Here is a 24,197-nt window from a genome sequence, read left to right as displayed (position 1 = left end):
AGCTCCTACAGAAAATATTTTCTGAAACAATTTAGACTGTGTGTGGGACTTCCCTGTTCATCAGCTCTTCCCTTACTCCCTCCATCTCCATCCCTCTCACTTGAGGGGAAAGAAAATATAATTAATATTCTCAACATGTAGCAATGAAATAGTCTCTGAAAGTGTAGTGAAAGTGTATCCTTTTGTAATTCAAATACTTTGGGAGGGGGAATAACTCCCCTTGTTGTACACATGTGAATAATTTTGGCAGATTACCTGTTAGTCAAAGTGATGATAAGTAATTATTTTCTTGGAGCAGGGGCAATAGACTTTCTTTGGAATTATAATATGAAGTTGAACTTTGAGACGTTATTCTTAATTATTCAAGTTTTTCCAGATCTTTATATTTTGAGTAAATGTAGTATTGACCAGTAGATAATGTTCATTACACAACTTGTATGTAATACAATGTAGTCATATATCATAACTATTATTTCATTTTAAGATAGAGAACTATAAATGTGCTTCTGTATATGTACATGTAAAATTATGTTAATATATATCATCAATATACCTACTCAGCTACTATAATTTTCATATTATCAAATGTCTAAGAATTATGAAATTGTAATGATTAGCAGTGTATCTTGTATAAAAGACTTATGTAATGATTATGACATCGCAACAAATTTGGGGAAAACTCTCCTCACCTCACTGGAATGTTTCATAAAAGAGATGTCAGCTGCAGTGGGTTAACTCCTGTGTGCCTATGTTCAAGACTCCTTTGGAAGATGGCAAGTTGGCAGTGGTTTTGGTGAGGGCCAAGTGAATTGCCAGATTCGCTATAGATCTGATAAAGCACACGGTGAGTCAAGTCCCATCTATTCTGACTGAAGTGACACAGTGAAGACTTTAGTAGTAGGATAAAGCCTATAAAATTAATACAAGGTCTGGATGAAAAGAGGAAAATTGCAAGCTACCTACATCAGGAATTTTCATTGGCCATTTGCTTTAGAATATTCAATAGTACTTGTTTATTAGAAGTAAAATATCCCTGAAATCTTTTCTTCAGTGAGATATGCTAGTTAGCTGGATTATGTGAAACATATCCAAAACTGTTGATAACACAAATATTTAGATATACTGCCTTGAAATGAGCTGTATTTTCCTCATAAATTTGCTATTAAGCAATTTCTGAAAGGTAATAAGTAACAAACAGCAACATAAAAAATTTCCTTCAAGCCAGCTTACTATTTGAGGTGAATTTATATGGGTCCTAAGTAGCATTATCTAAAGGAACCGAGGTAAAATACGAAGCAAAACAGCTTTGTTTATCTGACTGTTGTCTAAGTAGAAGGACTTGCCTTATAAATGCCTAGTAGAATACTTTACATTTTGCATATATGATTTAAAATCCATTATTCTATTCTCCCAATCAGAAGAAGGGCCAGAATTACTGAACCCATTTTTGATGAGGACACTCAGACTCAAATAGCTTAAATAATTAGGTAAAGGCCACATAAGTGATAAATGGTATGTTGAACCCAATCATTTATTTATTTAATCATTTATTTATTTCCCAAGTCAAGGAGACTGATTTAGCAAAAGAATCTATGCCAACCAGGCACAATGCTATAGTCCCAGGACTTCACTGTTTAGTGAAGGAGGCAGATTTAGAAACAAATAATTAAAATGTTAAATTTTCAGTGACAGGAATAAGTGTAGTATATTTTGGGATCACAGAGAATTGACATTAAACTCAAGTAACGAAAGATGTCCTAGAGGAGATGATATCTCAGCCAAGCCTTACACACTACATAGATATTAGCCAGACACAGGAAACAAGGACACAATGGGATGGGTTGGAATAGTGTTTAGATGAGGTCGGCAGTTAGATTTGGAGGATAGGAAATTGTAAGAGATGGAACCAAACGTATAAGCAAGAGCCAGACCATGAAGGGCCTGGTAAGGCCTCAGAGGTCTTTACATTATTGGAAGTGCCTAAGGGGACAGATGGTTGAATTTTTCACTTTAGCTATGGCTGTATGGAGGATAAATTTTAGGGGAACAGTATTGGAGACAAGGACATCCATTTAGAAGGCCATGTCAGAGGACAAGAGAGGAGGAAGACTCAAACCAGGAGGGGACCCATGAGAACAGAGAAGAAAGAATGTGGTCAAGAAATATTTAGGAGATAAAATTGACAGAACATCATGGTGATTAGTTGGAATGTAAAAGAGAACAGGTAATCAAAGACAACTCTCAGGTGCCTTAGTGGGCAGTGGAAGCAGTGAAATGGGGCATACAGGAGAAAACTGTCGAGAGCAATGTGAGGTTCCTATGAGTCCACAGACACAAGTCTGAAACTGGGAAGAAATGGTCTTTGACTATGAAAAATGACTTCAGTCACACAGAGGTACTTTGACCAATTTGAACAAAGGACTAAAGAGCGAATGCTGGGGCATTTGAACATTTACTAGAGATAATGAAAGAGCTGGAAATAATGATCAGATAGGAGGAGGAAAACAAGAGGGTAGGGGAGTAGCGTGTTAAAAGCCAAAGACCAAGAGTTTCTGGGATAATACAATGAAAAACAGAGGTCCAGTAAGAGAAGATCTGAAACATCTCCATTTGGACTGGGCAGTTTGGAGGCCATTGGTGACCTCAGTGAAAATAGAAAACATTCTGGTAGAATGGCACATATAAAAATAAAGTGGCCATGGATTGAAGAGTAAATAAAAAGGAATAGAGAGAGTTGGTATCTATTATTTACTCTCGTTTCTACCCTTAGTTCCCGAAGAATAACTGGAAAGGAATTTGAGCTAACAAATATCTGGCTAGTTTCATAGACAAGGAGAAAGAAACTAAAAAAGGAAGGTGGCATTGGAACAAGGTGGCTGAAAATTTGGGTTTTGACCTGAGTTCAAATGTTTCCATCATTACCTAGCTGTGTGTACCCTTGAGTATGTTGTTTAACCTGAGTCTAAATACTTCATTTCTAAAGTGGGATATTAATACCAACCTCCTAGAATTGTTATAATATAAAGAGAGCCTTAGCACAGTTCTTGGCACATGGTATTTAGTAAACCATTATTTTTCTTATAAAGATATAGGTGAAACAAAATGATTACATATTTTTACCATTTGAAACATTCTGTCACCATATTCGATGTTTAGAGTATTATATAGTTATTTAACCCTCAATAGGCTATAATCATACTATACAATAAAATATCTTTAAAGTGATTTGCTTATTACTGCCTAATCACAAAAGAAATATTTACATATTTATTGAATAATTACTTAGGGTCATTTTGTACTTAAAAGTGGAAATAGCTCCATTAAAGAAAAAATTTGTGTAACGATATGATTTTTTTTAAGTGAGGATCAAATCTTCTGTCTTTATGTACGTATATATGTATTCAGTAATCTTATTTTTATGAATCTGGAAAGTGATAAAGTGATAACGTAAATGTAAAAGTGCTTAAGTAAACACTTTAAAACCAACAAATGATACTTGTTGTATTAAATTTTCTTTATTTTTTTAAATTGAAATTAGTTGATTTATGGTATTTTATTACTTCAGGTGTACAACATAGTGATGCAATATTTTTATAGATTAAACTCCGTTTAAAGTTATTATAAAATACTGGTTATACTCCCAGTGCTGTATATCTTTGTATCTTATTTTATACCTAATAGTATGTACTTCTTAATCCTGTTTCCCTATCTTGCCCCTCACCCCACCCCTTCCCTACTGGTAACCATTAGTTTGTTCTATGTATCTGTGAGTCTGTTTCTGGTTTGTTATGTTCATTTTTTGTTTTTTAGATTCTGCATGTAAGTGAAAACATACAGTATTTTTATTTTGCTAACTTACTTCACTAAGCACAATACCTCCCACGTCCATCCATGTTGTTGCAAATGGCGAAGTTTCATTCCTTTTTATGGCTGGGTATACATTGTGGTGTATATATATACACATACCACTTTATCCTTTCATCTATTGGTACACACACAGGTTGCTTCCATATCTTGGCTATTGTAAATAATGCTGCTGTGAACATGGGGGTACATGTATCTTTTTGAACTAGTGTTTTCACTTGAGTTAGTTCTCCTCCCTCCAGGTGTGGGCAGGGATATGCACACTGGCAATGACTGCCTCTGCCCTGGTCAGAGGGTCTGTGCATCTCTGTTCCCTCTAAGTGTGTGCGCTCTCGTTGGCAATGGCATCCTTTACTATAGTGGAGGGCGGTGCCAGGGCAAGAAGAGCTGGAGCAGGGGCCCAGTGCAGGCCAGAGAGTGTGCTGGCAAGCCAGCCAGAACCAGGCTGTTTCCAGTCTGCTGCCCCTCCACTGCGCTGGGGCAGGGAGGCAGGTGGGGGTGGGGTGGGAGTAAGCAAGTCTGCACGTGCATGCACACTTCAAAAGCAGAGTCTTGGTTTCTAGCAGCCCTCCAGTAAGCCCTCCCTGTTTTCAAACCAGCTGAGGGGCTCATCTTCCCAGAGTTAGACCCGAGGGCTGGGGTGTCTGAAAGGTCTATTGAACTCCATGCTCCCCAGGGAAGATCTCCAAGCCTGTGATACTGCCTTCCTCTTCTGTGTGTGGCTTTTCCTCCCAGTAGCTTTTCCTCCCTTCCTTTAGTTGTAGAAAAGTCGTTATGCCAGTCTCCACGTCATTTTCAGTGAGAGCTACTCAACATGTAGTTGTATTTTTGGTATATTCATTGGGGGTGGAGGTGGGGAGTAAGCTCAGTGTCCTCGTATACTACCATCTTGATCTCTCATGTGTAAAATTTTCTTAAATCTGCATACTTTCCCTACAGATTAGGTTTTAGAATCCAAGATTCTTGACATTTAGGTCTGATCCAAATTTGTTCTGGTCTACATGAAGTGAGTTGCTTAAATTCTGAACTGATAGTCCGGAGCAATGTGCAATTCTCACTTCCCTCTTATTTCTCATGCTATTCACAGATGTGTACCTGGCTTTTTTTTTTAATTAATAAAGATAAGGATAATGTGTGACAATATAGGCAATGAAGATGAGAAGTGCAATTATCTCCATTAATAACTAGAAATGTGATTATATGAACATCTGTTGCTTAATCAAGTAGCTTTTAGAGTGTCCATTAGTAAAAATGTTTATTATTAAATGTCAGTGGGGAAGAGAAAATAGTAGAAGAGACTCCACAAGGAGGGCCTCTGGACTAGAAGATTGAATTTTGACTAATTATTCATTTCATGGACTCATGGAGCTTTTTCTTCCTCTTTTAAACTCATTCTTTCCTGACTTGACCAGCTAGTGTGAATATGGTATGCAGATTTGACATCCAGAAAGTCTCTCTATACCTCTTGATTCACATGATATAGTCATGTATCTTCATGGCCCTTATCTCCATATTTATTCTCTCTTCCAAAAGTAGTCATTTCACCCTCTAATAACTACTTAAGTTTGTTAAACGAAAAATATTATACTAATTACCTTAAACTAATACAAGGAGTTTATAAATATTTTAAATATCTTGTTGAAGAATGAACTCACAAACTCCTATAATTTTGTCTATTCATTCAACAAATAATGTTGAATTATTTTTATACTTTAATGGTGATGCTGTTGAAATTTTTCATATTAAAGGACAAAACTTTTATGACTCAATTACTTTTGAAGACTATTTATAATTAAATATATTCTTTGTCATAAAATTATAATTGGTTTCACCAAGTTTCCCTAAAAAATCAAGTGTGATGTACAAACAGCTGTTGTAATACCTACTTCATTGAGTTGTTATAAGGATTAATGATATAATATATATAAAGATTTAATACAATTCTTGGCATATATAAAAAAGTGAAAGTGTTAGTCGCTCAATCATGTGCAACTCTTTGTAATCCCGTGGACTGTAGCCTCTGTCTATGGATTTCCCAGACAAGAATACTGGAATGGGTTGCCATTCCCTTCTCTAGGGGATCTTCCCACCCAGGGATTGAACTCAGGTCTCTCACATTGTAGGCAGATTCTTTACCATCTGAGCCATCAGGGAAGCCTTAAAATATTCAATAATACTGGCTATTTTTGTTATTAAAGATAAGAGAACCAAGATTCTCTGATGGTTTTTAACTGAAATATTTTCCTTTTTCTTTTTAGACATTTAGACTTCTATGTAGTCTATTTTAAACCCATAAGATAGTATAATTGTTATTATATGCATATATACTATATGCATTTTTATGCATAACAAATATCTTTTAAAACATATCTTCATACTTTTATACAAATACAAAAGAAATAGTAAAGATAAAGCTGTTTAACACATTGCACAAAGTGTAATATTGTCAGATAGCTGAGCAGTATGTGCTCAGTATGTGACAGTGATACTGTCAAGACCTTTGCTAAACAGTCCACAAAAGGGGCCCCAACCCAGCCCAACTCTAGCTCAGCTTAAATAGCCCTACAGAGTCCTGAAATTGCATTCCTCCCCAGAATCATGCTTAGCAAACTCCTTGGTGGAAAAACAACTCAGCCTGACCCCATGAGATGACCAGGGCCCTGTAAAACTGGAATAAGTAGGTGAATAAAAGATAGCATGTGAATAGATATCAACTTGGACATACTCAAAAATAGCAATAAAAGGGAAAGAGATAAGTTGTAGAATGGTACTTAGAACACATTTGATATGATATATATTTAAAGAACACATAAAAGGCAATAATAGGTACTGTTCATGGATATATAAAATATTAAAACACACTAGGAATACATAGCTTCTCTTGTGGCTCAGAGGGTAAAGAGTCTGCCTGCAATGCGGGAGACCCAGGTTCCATCCCTGGGTTGGGAAGATCCCCTGGAGAAGGGAAAGGCTACACACTCCAGTATTCTTGCCTAGAGAATCCATGGACAGAGGAGCCTGGTGGTCTGCAGTCCATGGGATCGCAAAGAGTCGGACACAACTGAGCAATTTCACTCTCTTTCTTTATAGGAATACACAACACAGTTGCCTTTGTGAAGGAGGGTGGGAGAGAATGAGACTAGGAATTGATATCAAATGGGAACTTTAGTTAAATTTTTTAATAAAAAAAGAATTTAAAGAAATATGTAATTTATTAGCAGTTTATTTTTGGAGATAGGTTTGATCGAGGTTGATGACTTATTCTATGCACTTTTCTGCATTGTTTACATTTTTAAAGTAAATGGGAAGGATATAAAAACTGTAGTCTAGCTTTCAGGCCAACAAAAGGTAAGGTTGATGCTGCATTGCTCTTATAGTTCAGTTACAATCTTTTCTTTCAGTTAAGCAGACTTAAGTGCATATAAGTTTCCCAGAACACAGAGCCGTTGTTTTAGCTTTGGACACATGTTTATTTAGACACCATATGGAACATCCACGGTGTATATACCTAGCAGTATACTACTCAATGATTATATACAGAAACTAAATGCATGAATTGTCCAGTCCTGGTATATGAGGTTAGAACTTGGTGAGGACTGTGGTAAACCAAAAGGCCTCATCTAGAAGCATTCCACTAAAGTTCAAATATGTTTTTAAACACAATGTGAGCCAAACTAAATGGGACTATGAGCCAAATTCTTCTACAACTGCAAATTTCCAATCTCCATGTGAATGCTGGGCTAGGACTTAACTCTTGGAAAGCCATTTACCTCTACACCTTTTCTAGTAATCGTCATGACGAGATAAATGAAATGAATCATCTTAGTACCCAGAATAATTGGGTAATTCTTTGTATGCATCAAGAAGGAAAAGTTAGAGTGGACATAATTCCTAGAGGTAGATAGTGTGGATTTGCCTTGTTTTAGCAATTAGTTCAGTAGCTTCCTAGTTAAGCATTTCAGTCACGGCAGATGCTTCATGTGTTAAATACCTGTAGTGGTATATGCTGAAAGTGAAAAGTGAAAGTGAAGTCGCTCAGTCGTGTCGGACTCTTTGCGACCCCATGGACTGTAGCCTACCAGACTCCTCCGTCCATGGACTTTTCCAGGCAAGAGTACTAGAGTGGGCTGTCATTTCCTTCTCCGGGGGATCTTCCCAACCCAGGGATCAAACCTGGGTCTCCTGCATTGCAGACAGACGCTTTACCGTCTGAGCCACCAGGGAAGCCTGATATGCTGAGTAGAGACAAAAGGTCAGACGAGTGATAGACATTCTGAGACCATCATTCTTTGTCTTCTCAAACAGTTTTGTCATTTTGGTTTTGGGGCGGCGGGGGCGGGAAGATGTGGCAGAGCCTCAGGTGTGGCGAGTTAGGCTGTTTCCCACCTGCAATGACAGTGCACCAGGTTTTCAGCCTTCATTTGCTGAACTCCTGGAGTCAGGATGCTCCAGAGAGGGCAGAGGGAGCTCCCTAGTGGCCAGAGCCTGCAGTTCAGGGCCCTTCCTCCAGCCACACAGCCTGAGAAAGACAAGCCAGTACAAAAGGCAATGCGGAGCAGGCTGGAATCTAAGAGCACAAGCTCCGCCTGTGGAAACAGAGACCCGTTGCCCAGCTTCCTTACAAAATCATCAGACAGTCGAAGAAACATGTGGAAGGGAAAGAATCCACTTTCCCTAATCATGTGTTCAATTTTTTTCCCCTGTAGTTATGTGACCTTATCATTGGTGTTCAGTCCTGAGAATCCCAGAGTGTTTTGTCATCAGAATTGTCCAAATGTGAATATAGATTGACTTTCTGTCATGGAATTGGTACTTCTGTTTTCTGATTAGGGAATTAAATTGAGATTTTTGTTTCTTTAATTTTTTAATCTGCTGTGTTGTTTTCATTAATTCCAGAAGTGGAAAGCTAAATAACCATTTAGAAGCTGCTATTCATGAGGCCATGAGTGAACTGGACAAAATGTCTGGGACTGTAAGTTAATTTATTTTTCCATTATACTGTGTTTCTTTGAAAATAAATTGTATTATACATTTTGGTAAAAAGTCTCTTAAATATTGTCAGGCAACTCACGTAGCAATACTAAGTTACTGGACTCAAAAAAGACTGATATCAGAAAAAATTAAAAATAACTTAAAAAATAACCTAGTGGTATTAACTGTGTATCTTTTCTGAGGTAAGTAACTTTTTTCCTCACATAAAATACTTTTTAAATGTGTGCAGCAAAATATTGAAGTTAAAATCATAGCTTTTGGGCATTTGACTCTGACAATAGCAGTGAGTATTAGTGTTGCCTAAGTATTCAATAATATAAATTTCATTCTACCATAGAACAAAAAGGGAAATTGAATATAGGGTCAAGATCAAGAGTATATAGTCATCTCATTTCCTTTCTGCTATTACCTAAAAAAAAATAAATATTTGGCCCCAAATCCTATTGTTAAATTATTGATATTTAACACTATAACCTCTGGTTTTAAAGTGTCTACTTATCCTTTACATTTTTATTGAATGTTGCATGTAATAGTGTTGAATGTGAGTTTAATCATCATTCTCTAATTTACATATTGACTAACATAAACACTCAAACTAAAATTTTGATAATCTCTAAAAAATGTGAATTATCAAAAGCTACTCAGCAATGAAAGGGTGATTTACTTTTAGTTGATATTGTGTTAACAAGCTTATATGAATCCTAACAAGCCATCCAGTGGCTACTGAATGACAGAGATAAGTTTTTACACATTCATAGTGTATTAGTATTGGTACAAGATTTTGTGATCCAAACCATCATTTCAAAGATAGGTAAATTGAGGCCCTGAGATGTTTAATTTCCTGCTAGAATTATAGGAAAACTCTGGAGCAGAGATTATAAACTCAAACACCTTCTGTGTGTATGCATTAGTCACTCATTCGTGTCCTACTCTTTGCAACCCCATGGACTACAAACCACCAGGCTCCTCTGTCCTTGGAATTCTCCAGGCAAGATACTGGAATAGATTGCTATTCCCTTCTCCAGGGGATCTTTCCGACCCAGGGATCAAACCCAGGTCTCCTGCATTGCAGGCAGATTCTTTACCATCTGAGTGACCAGGGAAGCCCCTGAAACACCTTCTAGGGCTGGGCAAATAGTATCATTATGTACAGGGGATCAGGTTTGAGTGAAACAGTGATTTTAGTGAATTAAGAAATGCCAACCAAGATGCCCTGGTCAAGGTAGGCTATGTACCAACTCTCAGTCTTAGAGGCTTAATGCCTTAAAAAGGCTGTTCCTCACTTGAGTCTCATTCTGGTTGAGGAAGTCTTGCTTCACACAGTCATTTGGGGGCTCAGGTTCTGTCCTTATCTAGTGTCCCCCATTCCCTAGGACCTCAGAGTGCTCCGTCACATCCTTAGCATCCAGCCCAGCAGCAAGACAGAAGACCATGTACCCAGAGGACGGCAGGATAAGGTGTTATAGGCCAGACTGGGAAGTTCTTCTGTTCCATTGACTTTCCACTGGTTTGACCCAGTCATGTGGCCTTCTTAATTCAAGGGAACTGGTAAAAGTATTGTACACCATGCCTGCTCAGGAAGAAGAGAAATGTGTTTGGCAGGCATCTCCTTAATCTCTCTCTCAAGATCTTTGGCCTTTGTGGCCAGCAAGCAGTCAGGAGTGATGGGGGCCATGGCAACCTGGGGGCTGTGTTCTCTCTAGAAGGAGCTTCTGCTTCCATGCTGCAGCAAGCTTGAGCCATGTGGGGAACTGTGCCAGTGTTGCAAGATCTTCCCATTTTTTCATGAGACACTGCAAGTCTGAAAGTAAAAATTCTCATTCTTTAGTGTTTCCAGCTATTTTTAAAATATTAAAACACCGTAGGGCTAAACACAATCCCTTCCTAGGCTGCATTTGGTTCACAGGTTACTAATTTGCAGCTTTGAATAAAAACTTCTTTCCTCAATTTTAAAAAGGTTTCAATGGACTCTTTATCAGAGACTAGTGGTTTTAAAGAACGTATATGGAGCATTTAGGAGGATGAGGCATTGTGAGAAACTCATTGGTGTTATTTTTTAAATATAATACTTTAAAAAGTTTTCTGGGGATTTCCCTGCCAGTCCAGTGGTTAAGACTTTGCCTTCCAATGAAGGGGTGTGTGGGTGTGATCATTTGTCAGGGAGTGAAGATCCCACATACATCACAGCCAAAGAATGAAAACATAAAACAAAAGCAATATTGTAACAAATTCAATAAATACTTTAAAAATGGTCCACATTAAAAAAAAATCTGTAAAATATAGTTTTCTGTATTTGATTCTGAATAGCAGTGGTCTTTGCTGTTACGTTATCTTTACAACATGCAGTTGAGCCAACTTGTAATGGATCTTCAGAGCTGATTTTGCCCATCTCTTCTAAGCCTGAGTTGTATGATATCACATTGGTAGCTTGAAATTGGCCATGGTAAAAACATTTATACCACAGAGATTGGCATATACTACAATGGACTTATATTTCTCCACGGGGAGCTGGTTATTAAGTGTGTACTATACCACTGCCTTGGGTGCATCCTGCCTCTCCTGGATCTTGACCTTGTCCCCTCCTATCAGTACCCTAACAGCCTCAGTACAATGTGGGACACCTGACCCACCTCCCTAGCACCTGTCCTCTGCCCCTAAAACCAGACCTGCTGTCTGATACCTGGGAATCAAGTTCTGCTATTCATCCACCTCTGTTCAATCTGATGCACAGCCTTAAATGCTACTAGCTTCCCTGTTAGTATATAAAGATAAGTTGTATGCATTGCTTTTCCCAGACTACACAAGTTTAGATTTGCCAACAGATGGTACGGGTATTCTGTTCTCCATCCTTATTCTTCTCATAAGTAAACTTCCTTGGGCTGAGCTGTGTGCATGTTCTTATCATCTTTGACCCTTCTTAGTAGTTATGAAATAAGTACAGTGATGAAATGAAGAAGAAAATGTTTAGTATATATTTATCCACTTTTCCAGAACCCCAGTGAAGTTAGTGATCCAGGGATCTCTGATGGGAAAGGTCTTATTTTCGTCTTCAATGGAGAGCAGGGGTAGCAACTGCACATCTCTTCTCCCACTTTGATTTTTTTCCAGTTCCTTTTTTGTATTCCACTGGTTGGGAGATCCACAGAGTGTTGCTCTGCTTGTCAGTTTCCAAGATTCCTCATCCTCTGTAATGACTGTAGGCACACTGAGATCTGAGTCTTGTAGAAGTGTTAAATGCCTCAAGATAGCTGTGATTGAAAATGAAAGCCAGAGTCTGCTGCCTACCCTGTTTGTCAGAAATCCTATGGTGTTTGTGATTTCAATCTCTGTTGTTGTTTTTTCCCTACCTCTTTATTTCCAGGTTCACCAAATCCCACAGGGAGACAGACAGATGAGACCCCCCAAACCCAAGAGGAGGAAGATCTCCAGATAACAGGGACTACTCCACCAATGCGCAGTGTTTATTAAAGGAATGTGCACAGATATGTCTGTAGATAAGTATTGATATAGCCACTGTTATATCAATATTTATTCTATGGCAGATAGTTACCACCACCATAGGGTGCTAAAAGAAACAGTGATACAATATTTTTTGATCAGGAAGGATAAAGAATGCTGGAAAACCAATCAGAATCCCCGAATGATGAGAGTGGTAAATGGTCAAGAAATTACTGAGAAACTCTTTTTCTATAATACTAAAATTGTGATTATAAGAAATAGTCCAAATGTTTCTGAAGAATTTTCAATGTTGTATATAGAAAATACAGAATTTCATGGTGACATCAGAAATGTAAATATTGTACAATATTGTCATGTACAAGCGTACCTAATGCACACTTTATCTTTTATTGTACAAAGAAATAGTGTACAAAATTCTTTGGTTTCTATGGAGTACACCTACCAGAGACTACAAGTGTAAAGTGATAAATAAAAATACAACCTAAATGCTTTTCTATGATAATGTAAAAGATGCTGTTTTTGTATTTAACAGCAGAGAAAAGGCATGATGATGTATTACCTGAATTATGACATACACTGCACACCACCGAGTGTCCATTTATATTGTCTGTTTGGAATGAACCTTGCCTGGAAGCACTGGACTTGATTTTGGGTGTCTAGGAAATTGAAACCTTGCAGATTTCTAAAGGGACGAGGGCTCACAGATCTAAATTAAGAATTCAGAAACTGCAACCATTTGTTGCATATTTTTTTTACCTAAGTTTTAAAGTAGAATAGGTTTTATAAAAAAATCTTAGATGGGATATTTTACTCAGTCATTTCTGTAGTTAACATTTGATAGCCACCTGTTGAACTAGAAAACTTACGCTGCACCACCATTGATGCTCAGAGTTGAGGTTTTTTTGCAAACAGTACCTGACAAGATAACACTTTCTGTTTCCATACCTGGAGGCAAACCCCCATTTTGAAACATTTATCAGAGGTAAAGTTGATTATAATTCAGTTTTTCTGTAGTAGCAAAAATAAATGCAAATAATCAAACCAAGTTTCATATCCATTCATCAGTATTACTTATACCAGAAGTTAAGGTGGCTTACAAAATTATTAGCAATGGTAATATTTTATCAGTATTATGTAACATATCAGATTTATTTTATTTAAAGAATTATTTATACCATTAACAGATTCTTATATATATTAATGTGGCTGAAATGTGCAGGTTGAATCTATTAACCAAATTATTTATATTATATTAAGTAAGTAAAAAAATGTGAAACAAATGTAGAGAGAAAATACTACATTGCAAGTATACAAAACCTAAAACTGTGAGCCATTGTAAAGTACAAGGTTATTAATAAGAAATGTAGCACAACATAATTTTCCGTCTTTTTTTCACATTTTCTTCTTCTTCTTCTTTTTTTTTTTTTTTTTTTGTGGTGGCGGTGTAACCCTATCTCCCAGGCGATGGAGCCAAGTTTCAGGACCGCCCCCCGCCCCCGCCTGAAATTGATTGGGTTGGATTCTATTGACGGATTGTCAAAGGAAGTGATTCCTTATCCTTTTGCTCTGGTGTAGAACCACCAGCCCCAACTCCAAACCCTTAACCCTCTGGAGAGGACTGCCTCTTCCCCCAGCTTGGGGCTCCAGCCAGTGGCAGACTCTGAACCCCTGATGTCCACCACCTCCCTCTCCTCTTCTCTTGTCCACCCCTGCAGCTCCTCCATCCCATGATGTAGCAGAGTTCCAGTCACTCAGGAAAAAGGAGACCAAGGTCATTCCTCCATTTGATTTCTCGGGGCCACAGCACAGAGCACTCCACGGGGCTCACTTTTGGCATCAGTAGCTCTTAGTTCTTCCCCAGGTCTCCTGTGTCTCTCTGTCCTTTCCATTTCCACCCTCACTCCTACCTCCCAAGCCTGACAGAATGCAACTGGCTACACTGGGCTTCATGGCCCGGAGGCAGGAACCCTTCCTTCTAGGGGTAGGTTGAGTTGTCTTTGATGTAATAGTGGGATTGCCTGCCTGGTCGTTCCCACAGTCCCCTGAAGTCATCTTCTGTGTATTTTAGTTGACATATTTTTGTTATAAGTTGATGTGTTTGGTATGTTTAAACCATTAATGTCTCCTTTTTTTTTTTTGCACCAGCCTGCTTTTTTCTTGGTTTGTCTACAGAGGTGTTTTTATTTACAGATTCACAGCATATGTGTGTGTGTGTTGGGTATGTCTATGTATATGTGGATGTTCGTGTGTGTTGACATGTGGAAGTTTTTTCTCTTCAGACTAAGTTTGTGTCTACCAAGCCTTCTTTTGGGTATTTTTGAGCTAATTAGGTTTGTGCTTTCCCCCACCCATGTATACTTTACATCAGTAGACCATGTAAAGTATGTCTGTGCCCATGATTTCACTGGTTGCTTACCACTGGTTGTGAGTTCTAGGTATTGTTTCAGTCCACATGTTTTTGTTTTTTTTTTTTCTCTCTCTCTCTTCAATAGTTCTGTGGTTTCATGTAAGCAGTTAATGTAAATATTGTTAGCATTACAAGTCATGCAGTGCTGTAACATTTCTTCTTAAATGTTGCACCTACTTTACAATTAAAAAATTGGTCACTCATACTTGAATTTTGCCCATAGAGCCATTTCTTTCTCTTTGTATTAAAGCCTATTCATTTTTTTAAAATGAAGGCTAACCCTCTACATTATTACATTTTTTTATTCCCCAGAATAAAATTTTTTCAACAAATCGGAGAGTGGAAACAGAATGAAAAATTTTTGCTCATTTAAAAAACATATAGCCCCTCTTCGAAAAGGAAAACTAATTTTATTTTGTGCCCTTTAACAGTCTTAGGATGCACAAGAAGAATAAACTATACCTTTAAGTGGTTTTTAAGATTATTTCAAATGAGTGAAATCTAACTGAGCAGCTCTTGTTTAATTTGTCTTGTTTGTAGTATTAAAAGCAGTCAGGGTTTCTGTTTATTTAAAGGAACATTTTTGGTTTGTACTTTTCAGTCCTATTGTGCATGTAAATTCTTTGAGAAGAATATTCATCCCTTGTGATGAATATCATGGGCCACTTTTAGTCTTTTGTTTGAACCCCAACTTTGAGTTATTTGTGTCTATTTTTTAAGTAAACACAAGCTTCTTTTTTGAACCTAACAATGCAGAATTTTGAGATGAGTGGAGAGTGGTTTTTCTGCTTTCTGTAAGGTTTATGAAGATTCTCAGCTGACTTATCCCATGAGATGATTCTTTTTCGTTTCAGACCATGATAACATATTGTAGTTAACTTTGGAAATCTTCCATTCAGTTTGCAAAGTTCCCTTGTAAATCACAAGTGGTTTTGCATTGAGATTTTTAAATCTAAGATGCTTAATATGCTGATGACATTACTGTTTCTGAAAAGAAAGCCAAGATTTTAGACCTTACCAAAACTCTGATATCTTGTTTACTTTGCCCATTTTTGCCCAAATGGTATAATGCATGACTCAAAACTTCTCATTGTCATATATAAAATGAGTGGTGCATTACTCAACTCATTTGGGGACCATGAACAAATACTATCAACCAACCAGAACTGTAATGCTGAATGATCGTTTATCTTTTTCTTTCATTCATTCTATCACATTTGCATTAGCCAAAGAGATAAGAATATTAGTAATTCATATGTGTAAACAACCCAGAAGTGAATATTAAATCAGTGAGCCAAAAAGCAATAAACAACTCAAGCATGGGAAAACCTGCTAACAGTGGGGAGTCTGATGTAGAAAAAATATATAAAAAGCATTATCTTCAAATATGAAAGATTAATTTGTATCTACTGTAAATATGTATTATCAGCCTTATCTGATTTTATACACACTGTGTGTGTACCTCAGTGACCTTTTATAAGCCGGAAAAATGGTTGATTTAATAATTTGTTATGTAAATACAAAGTTGTCTATAAATTGGAAAATTTGATGCCAGATGGCTTCACAATATACAAATGTGTTTTGTAACATCATGCCTTTATGGATTAAGTATAAATATACTGGACTGTCTGTGCAGAAGAGTAGCAATTTACATTTCACCTGCATATCATATGGATATTTTTGTCCAAATGGTTATCCTATTAGAAAAAGAAAATGACCTGAACATTTTCAGTATGAAAAACAAATATGGTTTTGAATTCACCAAAACTCCTTTTCACACTCAAGAGTCTGTTGAATTGCACACTAAATGCCTTGTTTTATGAGATTTCCATAGGAGATTCATTGATTCAGGATTGGGATCTACCTAGGAAACCTCCCCGAACTGAATAATTCTACTTTAGAGACAAGCTGGGCATCTTAATCTCTAAATCACAGGCAGGGGAAGATCCACAGCTTTCTTACTGCTTTTTAACTTATTCTTTTCTGCTTTGTTTCCATATTTCATGACGAGCCCCACATAGACAAAGAGGGCCTAGTTCTTGTGCGCCAAGGTGTCTACAGAATATCACTTCGACTCGGGGTTCCTCGGCACCAGCACTGTTGACATTGTGGGTGAGCTCATTCTTTGTCGTTGGGGCACCTGTGCATCCTAGGATGTTTAGCAGCCTCCCTTACCTCTCCCCACCAGATGCTAGGAGTGTCCCTTCCAAATTGTGACAAACAATGATGACTGCAGCCCTTGCCAAATATCTCTGGGGGTAGGAGTAGGGGTGAGAGACAAAGTGAGATTTGAAAACCACAGCATTAATGGAATCAGTTATGGAACATATGTCTCTGTAAAATATGGGCATGTTTTGCATGCTATAATCAACAGGAAACTGATTCCAGGATCAAAATCCAAAACAAAACCCATGCCAAAGAAGTGCTTCTCAGTCCATGGTTAAAGGAAGTGAGTATATTAGCTTCAATCTTATTTTAAACATATTTGACACTTTTGATTATCAGATTGACCCAGGATAATCCGTTTTGAGAACTCCCAGGTAGGGCTTAGAATTACCTAAATAGTTTGGTTCAGGGTTTTCAGGAAGAGTGATGGCCCACTTTGTGGAAGGCTTCCTGCTGACAGCATAGCTGTCTCCTCTGAGTCAAAATGATGACTATGGCTAAGGGGATGTGTATGAATATATGTATATGAAGTGAAGTGTTACCCCCTCAGTTGTGCCCAACTCTTTGCGACCCCATGGACTGCAGCCTGCTAGGCTCCTCTGTTTATGGGATTCTCCAGGCAGGGATACTGGAGTGGTTTGCCATTTCCTTCTCCAGGGGATCTTCCCCAACCGGGCATTGAACTCAGGTCTCCTGCACTGCAGGCAGATTCTTTACCAGCTGAGCTACCAGGGAAGCCCATGTACATAAGGACGTAGTTTAAACCCTCTCTACAGCAGCCTGATTCAAGTATTAGCAGTTTTTGTGTGATCCTCTTTGAAGTTCTGACAGAAGCATTTCGATAGATCTTGGAGATGTCACTGATACATTTATTCATTCAGTAAATATTTGTTGAGTCCCACTCTACGCCACACCCAATATGCAGCAATATGAATAAGACAGACCCATTTTCTGCCCTCACAGAGCTGCCTAAGGAGGAGACCACTTAAACACGTAAGTATGAAAAAGGCCTGGGATAGGGAAGTGCATTGCAGGCCCCTAGCCTAGCTTAATGGAGATGGAGGCTTGAAGGAGGGTCAGGGAAAGATGAATTGGAATTAGGCAGAGAAGCGTGTGTTCTGGGGGAGGGTTAAGGAGAGCTTGTTATGGGCAGAGAGAAAGGCTTGTGTGAGACTTAGAGGTTAGAGGAAGCAGGAGAGAAGACCAGCTAAAGAGTAGAATGTGAGGGGAAATGAGAGAGGTTGGGAAAAGAACAGGATGCAGGGGAAGGGGGTTTGGGCAGGTCAGACTGCACTATCAGGAATTCCCTAGTGAGCCAGTGGTTAGGATTCCTTGCTCTCACTGCCAAAGCCCTGGGTTCAATTCCTAGTCAGGGAACTAAATCCCACAAGCTGCAAAATCCCGCAAGCCACACTGCATGGCCAGTAATTAGTTAATTTTTAAAAATAGACCCCACTGTCGCATGACAGTAATGGGGACAATTGCAGGGTTTAAGGACAGGCATGACGTGACCAGGTTAATGTTTCAGAAAGATTATTCTGACTGCAGGGTGAAGAGCAGGAATATGGAAGGGGACAACATCAAGTATAGCATTTTTTATTTTGAGATATAGCTGATTACAATATTATATTAGTTTCAGGAGTACCATGTAGCGATTAGTGATTCAAGACTTTCATAGAGTGTATCCATTTAAAGTTGTTATAAAATATTGGCTATATTCCAGGTGCAGCATTTTTTAAAAGCAAAATTTCTAAAAGATCGGGGCCCACCATAATTCTTCATATTACATTTGTTGAACAAGTTCCATCCCAGTCGAGGTATGTATATAACTATATTTGTGTAAATTCACTTTAATAGTCATGAAGAAATACAACTCAGCACACTTACAGTTACTTCTAACAACGTGATTCCCAGTGTCTTCACACAAATTAATTCTGTATTAGAAGAGCAATGATGTTTCTACTGGGATGATCAGAGGTTGGGAAAGTTTGAAGTCCCAAAGCATTTTGTTAGATTGTTAGAAAGCAAGGCCTGCTTCTCAGAATGCACAGGTAAGTGTACGTCAGGTCTGGGTCCTCGGGGTGATGCTTCATCCTGCCCATCTCACTGGAAAACAGGAAGCCGCAGAGGAGCATGTGAGTTGTCGGAAGTACCAGGTGAGCACCAAGGGTTATGAAAACAGAGGAAAGCAGAACCGCAGGGAGTCAGGCCCAGAACAAGGCCATCTGGCTACAAGGACCTCTGCCTCACAGCAGGGGAGACCACAGTGGCCTTTCATCATCCATTCCAGTCCGTGATTATGTACATGCCCTTTAAAGTAGCCCCAGCCACAATTAGTCACCTCCTATGTTCAATGATCATTGAACTTGAGAGCTTTTTAAAGCTAATTATCTGTTTTAAAAAAAAAATGGCAGAAGCAATGCAGTAACAGGCATCTAGTCCTATGATCCAGATGCTGGCGAATAGCCCTTCTCTCTGCACAGTATCCTGGGCATGGGAAATGGAGCCTCAGTGGGCAGGCAGCCCATTATAAAGTTTCCAAACTGGTCCTTGGCGAGGGTTCATCTGCATTCGTACCTAGGCTGTGCCACTAACTAGTTGTTTGACTTTGGGAAAGCTACTTTATCTGTGCTTAGCTTTCTCATCTAAAAAAGGATAATAACAGCACTTCCCTCATGGGTTTGATGAGATAATGCAGGTCAACTCTCAAATGTCTGTCACATAGCAGGCATCTGTGTGTGCACACTTAGTCACTCAGTCATGTCCAACTCTCTGCAGCCCCGTGGACTGTGTAGCCCACCAGGCTCCTCTGTCCATGCGATTCTCCAGGGAAGAATCCTGGAGTGTGTTACCATTCCCTTCTCTAGGAAGTTTACTTTTAAGTTGTAGTTTAAAAGGTTTAGAATAGAAAAGGGAACTTGCTGCCAGGGAAAGGGGTTGTCCAACCTAAGGAGGAGATATGTGTAGAGTTGCTGTCTCCCCAGGAAGCCTTTAAAAGTAGAATGATTTCCCTGTCCAGGGCAAACTGTGACACGGAGGCCTTTTCTCGTTCTTCCTGTCCAGCCCAGTTTCTGAATCTGCTCGCTGGGGTGTTTCTTAGATGAATTCTTTCGCCTATAATGCCACATTCAGAAGTGGACCAGCAAAATGATGTCCCAAGAAACTAGTCTGGAAGATAGTATCTCCAAGTGCACTGGCTGTGGTAACCAGAACAGAAACAGAACTTCGAACCTTCAACCTCAGAGTGAAGTTAGAACCGGCTCTTTAAATAAGTAAATCAAGATGTGAAAAGTTTGAACAATTTATAATCAGTCAAGTCAGGGAATGCAGAGTTTTACTACAAGTGTGTGTGTTTAATCACTCAAGTTGTGTCTGACTCTTTGCAACTCTGTGGACTGTCCACTGCCAGGCTTCTTTGTCCCTGGGGATCCTCCAGGCAAGAATACTGGAGTGGGTTGCTCCAGGGGAAAGTATATTTGACTTTGGGTGGGATGGCAGGGGCAGGGTAGGGGGGAGCCTGAAATTTGGTGTTAGGACAAATCCCTGAAAAGATTCTGGGGCCACCCCTCTTCTGCCAGTGAAGCGTCGTCCTCCTCCCCACGTGCTACGGTCACTTGCTGTGAAAATGGGTCATGGTGGAAAAGATAAAGCTGGCTGTCCACGGATCCCCCGCCCCGCCTTTCTCCCTTGGGGCGACAACCACAGTGATGTCAGTGTGTTTTGATTTTCAGAAAGCTTTTATCTGTGAATCTTGCCCTTCTCATACAGTATTGTGATCATTTTGATGATACGTCTGTAAAATGTGAAAATAGAGTTTATGCCTGTGAAAAAAAAAAGATTCTGGGGCCAAACTCCTAGGGTGAGTCCAGTCAATCAGTGGCTGTGTGATCTCAGGCAAATTACCTCTAAGTGTTTTTGTGTCATCATCTGAAAGTGGGGATAATAGAACCAGAACTTTGAGAGTTGAACAGATTAATCTACATGAAGCACTTAGCAGAGTGTAGACTTGGAGTCAATGCTATGCAAGTCAAGCTACTGTATTGTTACTACGGTTAGTAATACAAGTGGAGCCTCACTCAGTTCCTTCATCCATAGATGGGAATGAGAAAGTCTTCACTTGAAGAAAGAACCAGTCTTCTGTGGGATAATCACTTAAGAGAGTCCTGCTGTTCACATTGAACCATTTCTCTCCCCTGACTTCAACACAGGTGCTCCTGAGAGGGGTAAACCTTTGAACCAAGCAAGTGTCAGGAAGTTCCCAAATGATTTGAGAATATAGAGGGTGGGAAGAAGATGTTCATAACTATACTGGGCTGAACTATTCTCAGACATGCATGAAAATGAAAACACAAAATACATTGAAGCATGCTTTTAAAAGAGGAGAGGAGGGCTTCCCTGGTGGTCCAGTGGTTAAGAATCCACCTTGCAGGGCAAGGAACACTGGTTCAATCCCTGGTCCAAGAAGATCCCACATGCCGCAGGACAACTCAGCCCAAGTGCCACTATTGAGCCTGCACTCTGGAGCCGACAAGCCACAAATATTGAAGCCTATGCACCACAACCACTGACGCCTGCATGCCATGAAGCCCATGCTATGCAACAAAAGAGGCCACCACAACAAGAAGCCTGTGCACTGCAACTAGAGAGTAGCCCCCACTCACTGCAAATAGAGAAAGCCCTCTCGTAGCAGTGAAGACCAGCGCAGCCAAAAATAAATAAATATTCAAAGAGGAAAGAACTAATAATCTGGTAGTATTTTTTTAGTGCTATTAAGGATTACTATTTGTTTCTTAATTGGAAATTCATGTCTAAATACTGTACCTAGCCTTTTCGTACATAGACAAAAAAGGTTAGGTACACTATTGAAGTATGTGAAAAATGCTTTTCAGACTGCGAAACCTGAGGCACATCTTGCTAAAACAGGGGACAGACCTTGTCAAACACTGATGAAGGAAGGGAATGGGCTCAACTGAACACTCAGTTGCCAGGGGCAGCTTCAACTTCAGCTCCCCAGGCCACCAAAGAATACCGTTTATGGAGAACAGGGCCAAGATGACTCGTCGCCCAAGGCTTTGGTCCCTAGACTGAGATGGAATCCTCCCAGAACATAGCTATGCCTGCCAAGTTAATCTTAAAAGGCTTTCATGGTCAGGGAAGATATTCTTAGGAAGTCTTCTGAGGTCTGTCACAGGCTCTGTCCCCCTTTTCCAATCAAATAGGGATTATCTGCATTGGTGGTTTCCTTCCAGTTTTAACATGAGCAACTAGGGTCATGTGATTTCAGGAGCCTGTGATTTCAGGCTGAGTCTCACTGTTCTGGTTTATTTGGTACAGAATGGGGAGCAAAAAATTCACAAGAGCCGGGAAAGAAAGCCTGCAAGGATGGGCGTAGAGTAATACACCAGCTCTTCCTGGACAAGCCACCGTCTGAGGAAGAGATGGCAAAGCTGAAGAGAGACTGTTCTCTCACCCCCACCTTTCTCTTGACTTTCCAGCTCCTCCCAAATGTCCGAGGTGATGATGAAGCTGGTGAAGCATCCTGGGAGGAGGAGAAAGTGTGTGCCCTGAGTTTCTGTGCTTCGTAAGGCAATCGCATCAGCCAAGAGATCAGGCCATATAGCCATGGCCATTGTGAGGAGCTCACAGCTTTCAGAGCAAAGAACATAATTTTAAAAAATAGACGTTGCTTCTGCCTCAAAGAATACCTTTCCTTGTTCTAAAGCAGCAGTTTCCAAACTTTATTATCAGAAATTCCTATCAGTAAAATAAAAATAAAATTGAGGACATACTATATATAAATATATACATTTGTGTGTATTATGCATACTACTGAATTAATATGTGTTATAAAACACCCAAAATAAAAATTAGGGAAGACTGCAATGAACCAAACAGAAATAAAACTCTTAACTTTTTCCTCTTTCTCACCCCAGTGGATTATCTTGCCCCATGCTTGGGGTGTGTGCACTCAACTTTGGAGAGGACTCTTAAGTGGTGAAATGCTGGGAGGTCATAGCATGTTGCTCCAGTAGCAAAGGCAGCGATGGAACAGACGGTCAATGGGAGCTCCTTAAGGAAGGACCTGGTTTTCCTTATTCAACTTTCTGTGCTCAATTCTAATTAAATGGTAGGTAAAGGGAAAAAAAGAAATGAAGGAAGCATTCCTAAAAGTCTGATAACTGATGTGGAAACTGTGTTTTATATTAGATTATGTGAAGTGAATAACATTGTCTTTCTATAAATTCGAGTGTTAGTCGCTCAGTCATTTCTGACTCTTTGTGACCCCATGGACTATAAGTCTGCCAGGTTCCTCTGTCCATGGGATTCTCCAGGCAAGAATCCTGGAGTGGGATGCCATTCCCTTCTCCAGGGGATCTTCACGACTCAGGGATTAAACTCGAGTCTCCTGCATTGCAGATTCTTTACTGTCTGAGGTACCAAGTGTCTATCAAATACACCTCTTTGCACGTAAGACAGGGTCACCTGCTCAGGAGAGATGCTGACCCAGTGTGCAAGGGCCAGACCATAGGCCCAGCACTGCTGACACCACTTCTGGTAGAAGTGAGAGGCAGGCCAACACCGTGGTAGGCCTGCCCACTCACACACCAGGTCAGGCACCCTGAGTGTGCACATGCGTGTATATTCTATGCACTCTTAGCCCCAGGAAGCTCCTGGAACTTTCTCATTAGATACCCAAGATCTGTGGTTCTGGGCTGCTCATTCTTTTTTTTTTTTTTTTTGACTTTTATTGATTTTTAATTTAATTGTATCATGGTCAGAACATGATACTTTTTTTTTTTTTTTTTTAGTTGGATGGGCTGCTCATTCTTAAGGTCATAGTATTGTACAAAAGAAGCTAAACTGGGTTCTAGTCTCAGCTCTGTTGTGTGACCTTGGGCAAGTGCCTTACCATCTCTCAGCCTGAGTTTTCTCATCTATACTGTGGGAAACCGATATCACCCTACCGACCCCAGAGGGTTATCATGAAGTTCATGTGAATGCACTTAGGAAGCTGTTTTGCAAAAAAAGCAGAACATAGTACCTTGATGTCATAAAGTATTTAGTCTTATGTATTAAGGTCATTTTAAGGCAAAAAGACACATTCCCTAGAAATCTTGGAGTTTACTATCCTGAGAAACTTTCTCATGAGGAGACCAGCTCAGAGGGTTATTGGCTTATAATAGATTTCTAATCTGAACCTAGAGTTCTGGAGACTTTACAAGCCTAAAGAATAAACCGAATGAACAATGATGATACTCATAAAGCAGATTTCCATTTTTGGAAATGGAAATGGTAGATTTCCACTTCT

General features: G+C 39.3%; 1 protein-coding gene across 3 annotated transcripts in view; it reads left to right on the top strand.

Moving 5' to 3' along the window:
* MBD5 (methyl-CpG binding domain protein 5) overlaps positions 1 to 12,814 on the top strand; it is a 230,624-nt gene extending 217,810 nt beyond the window's left edge. For all 3 annotated transcript variants that reach the window (XM_061135123.1, XM_061135125.1, XM_061135124.1), the window contains 2 exons: positions 8,761 to 8,836; positions 12,218 to 12,814. In XM_061135123.1, the coding sequence (XP_060991106.1) occupies positions 8,761 to 8,836; positions 12,218 to 12,289 (148 nt within the window). In that variant the 3' untranslated portion in view covers positions 12,290 to 12,814. The remainder of the gene's footprint in view (positions 1 to 8,760; positions 8,837 to 12,217) is intronic.
* Positions 12,815 to 24,197: the final 11,383 nt, after the last annotated feature.

The sequence above is a fragment of the Dama dama genome, chromosome 33, assembly GCF_033118175.1.
Source record: "Dama dama isolate Ldn47 chromosome 33, ASM3311817v1, whole genome shotgun sequence".
Classification (NCBI taxonomy): domain Eukaryota; kingdom Metazoa; phylum Chordata; class Mammalia; order Artiodactyla; family Cervidae; genus Dama; species Dama dama.
This window is presented reverse-complemented; position numbering and strand designations above follow the sequence as displayed.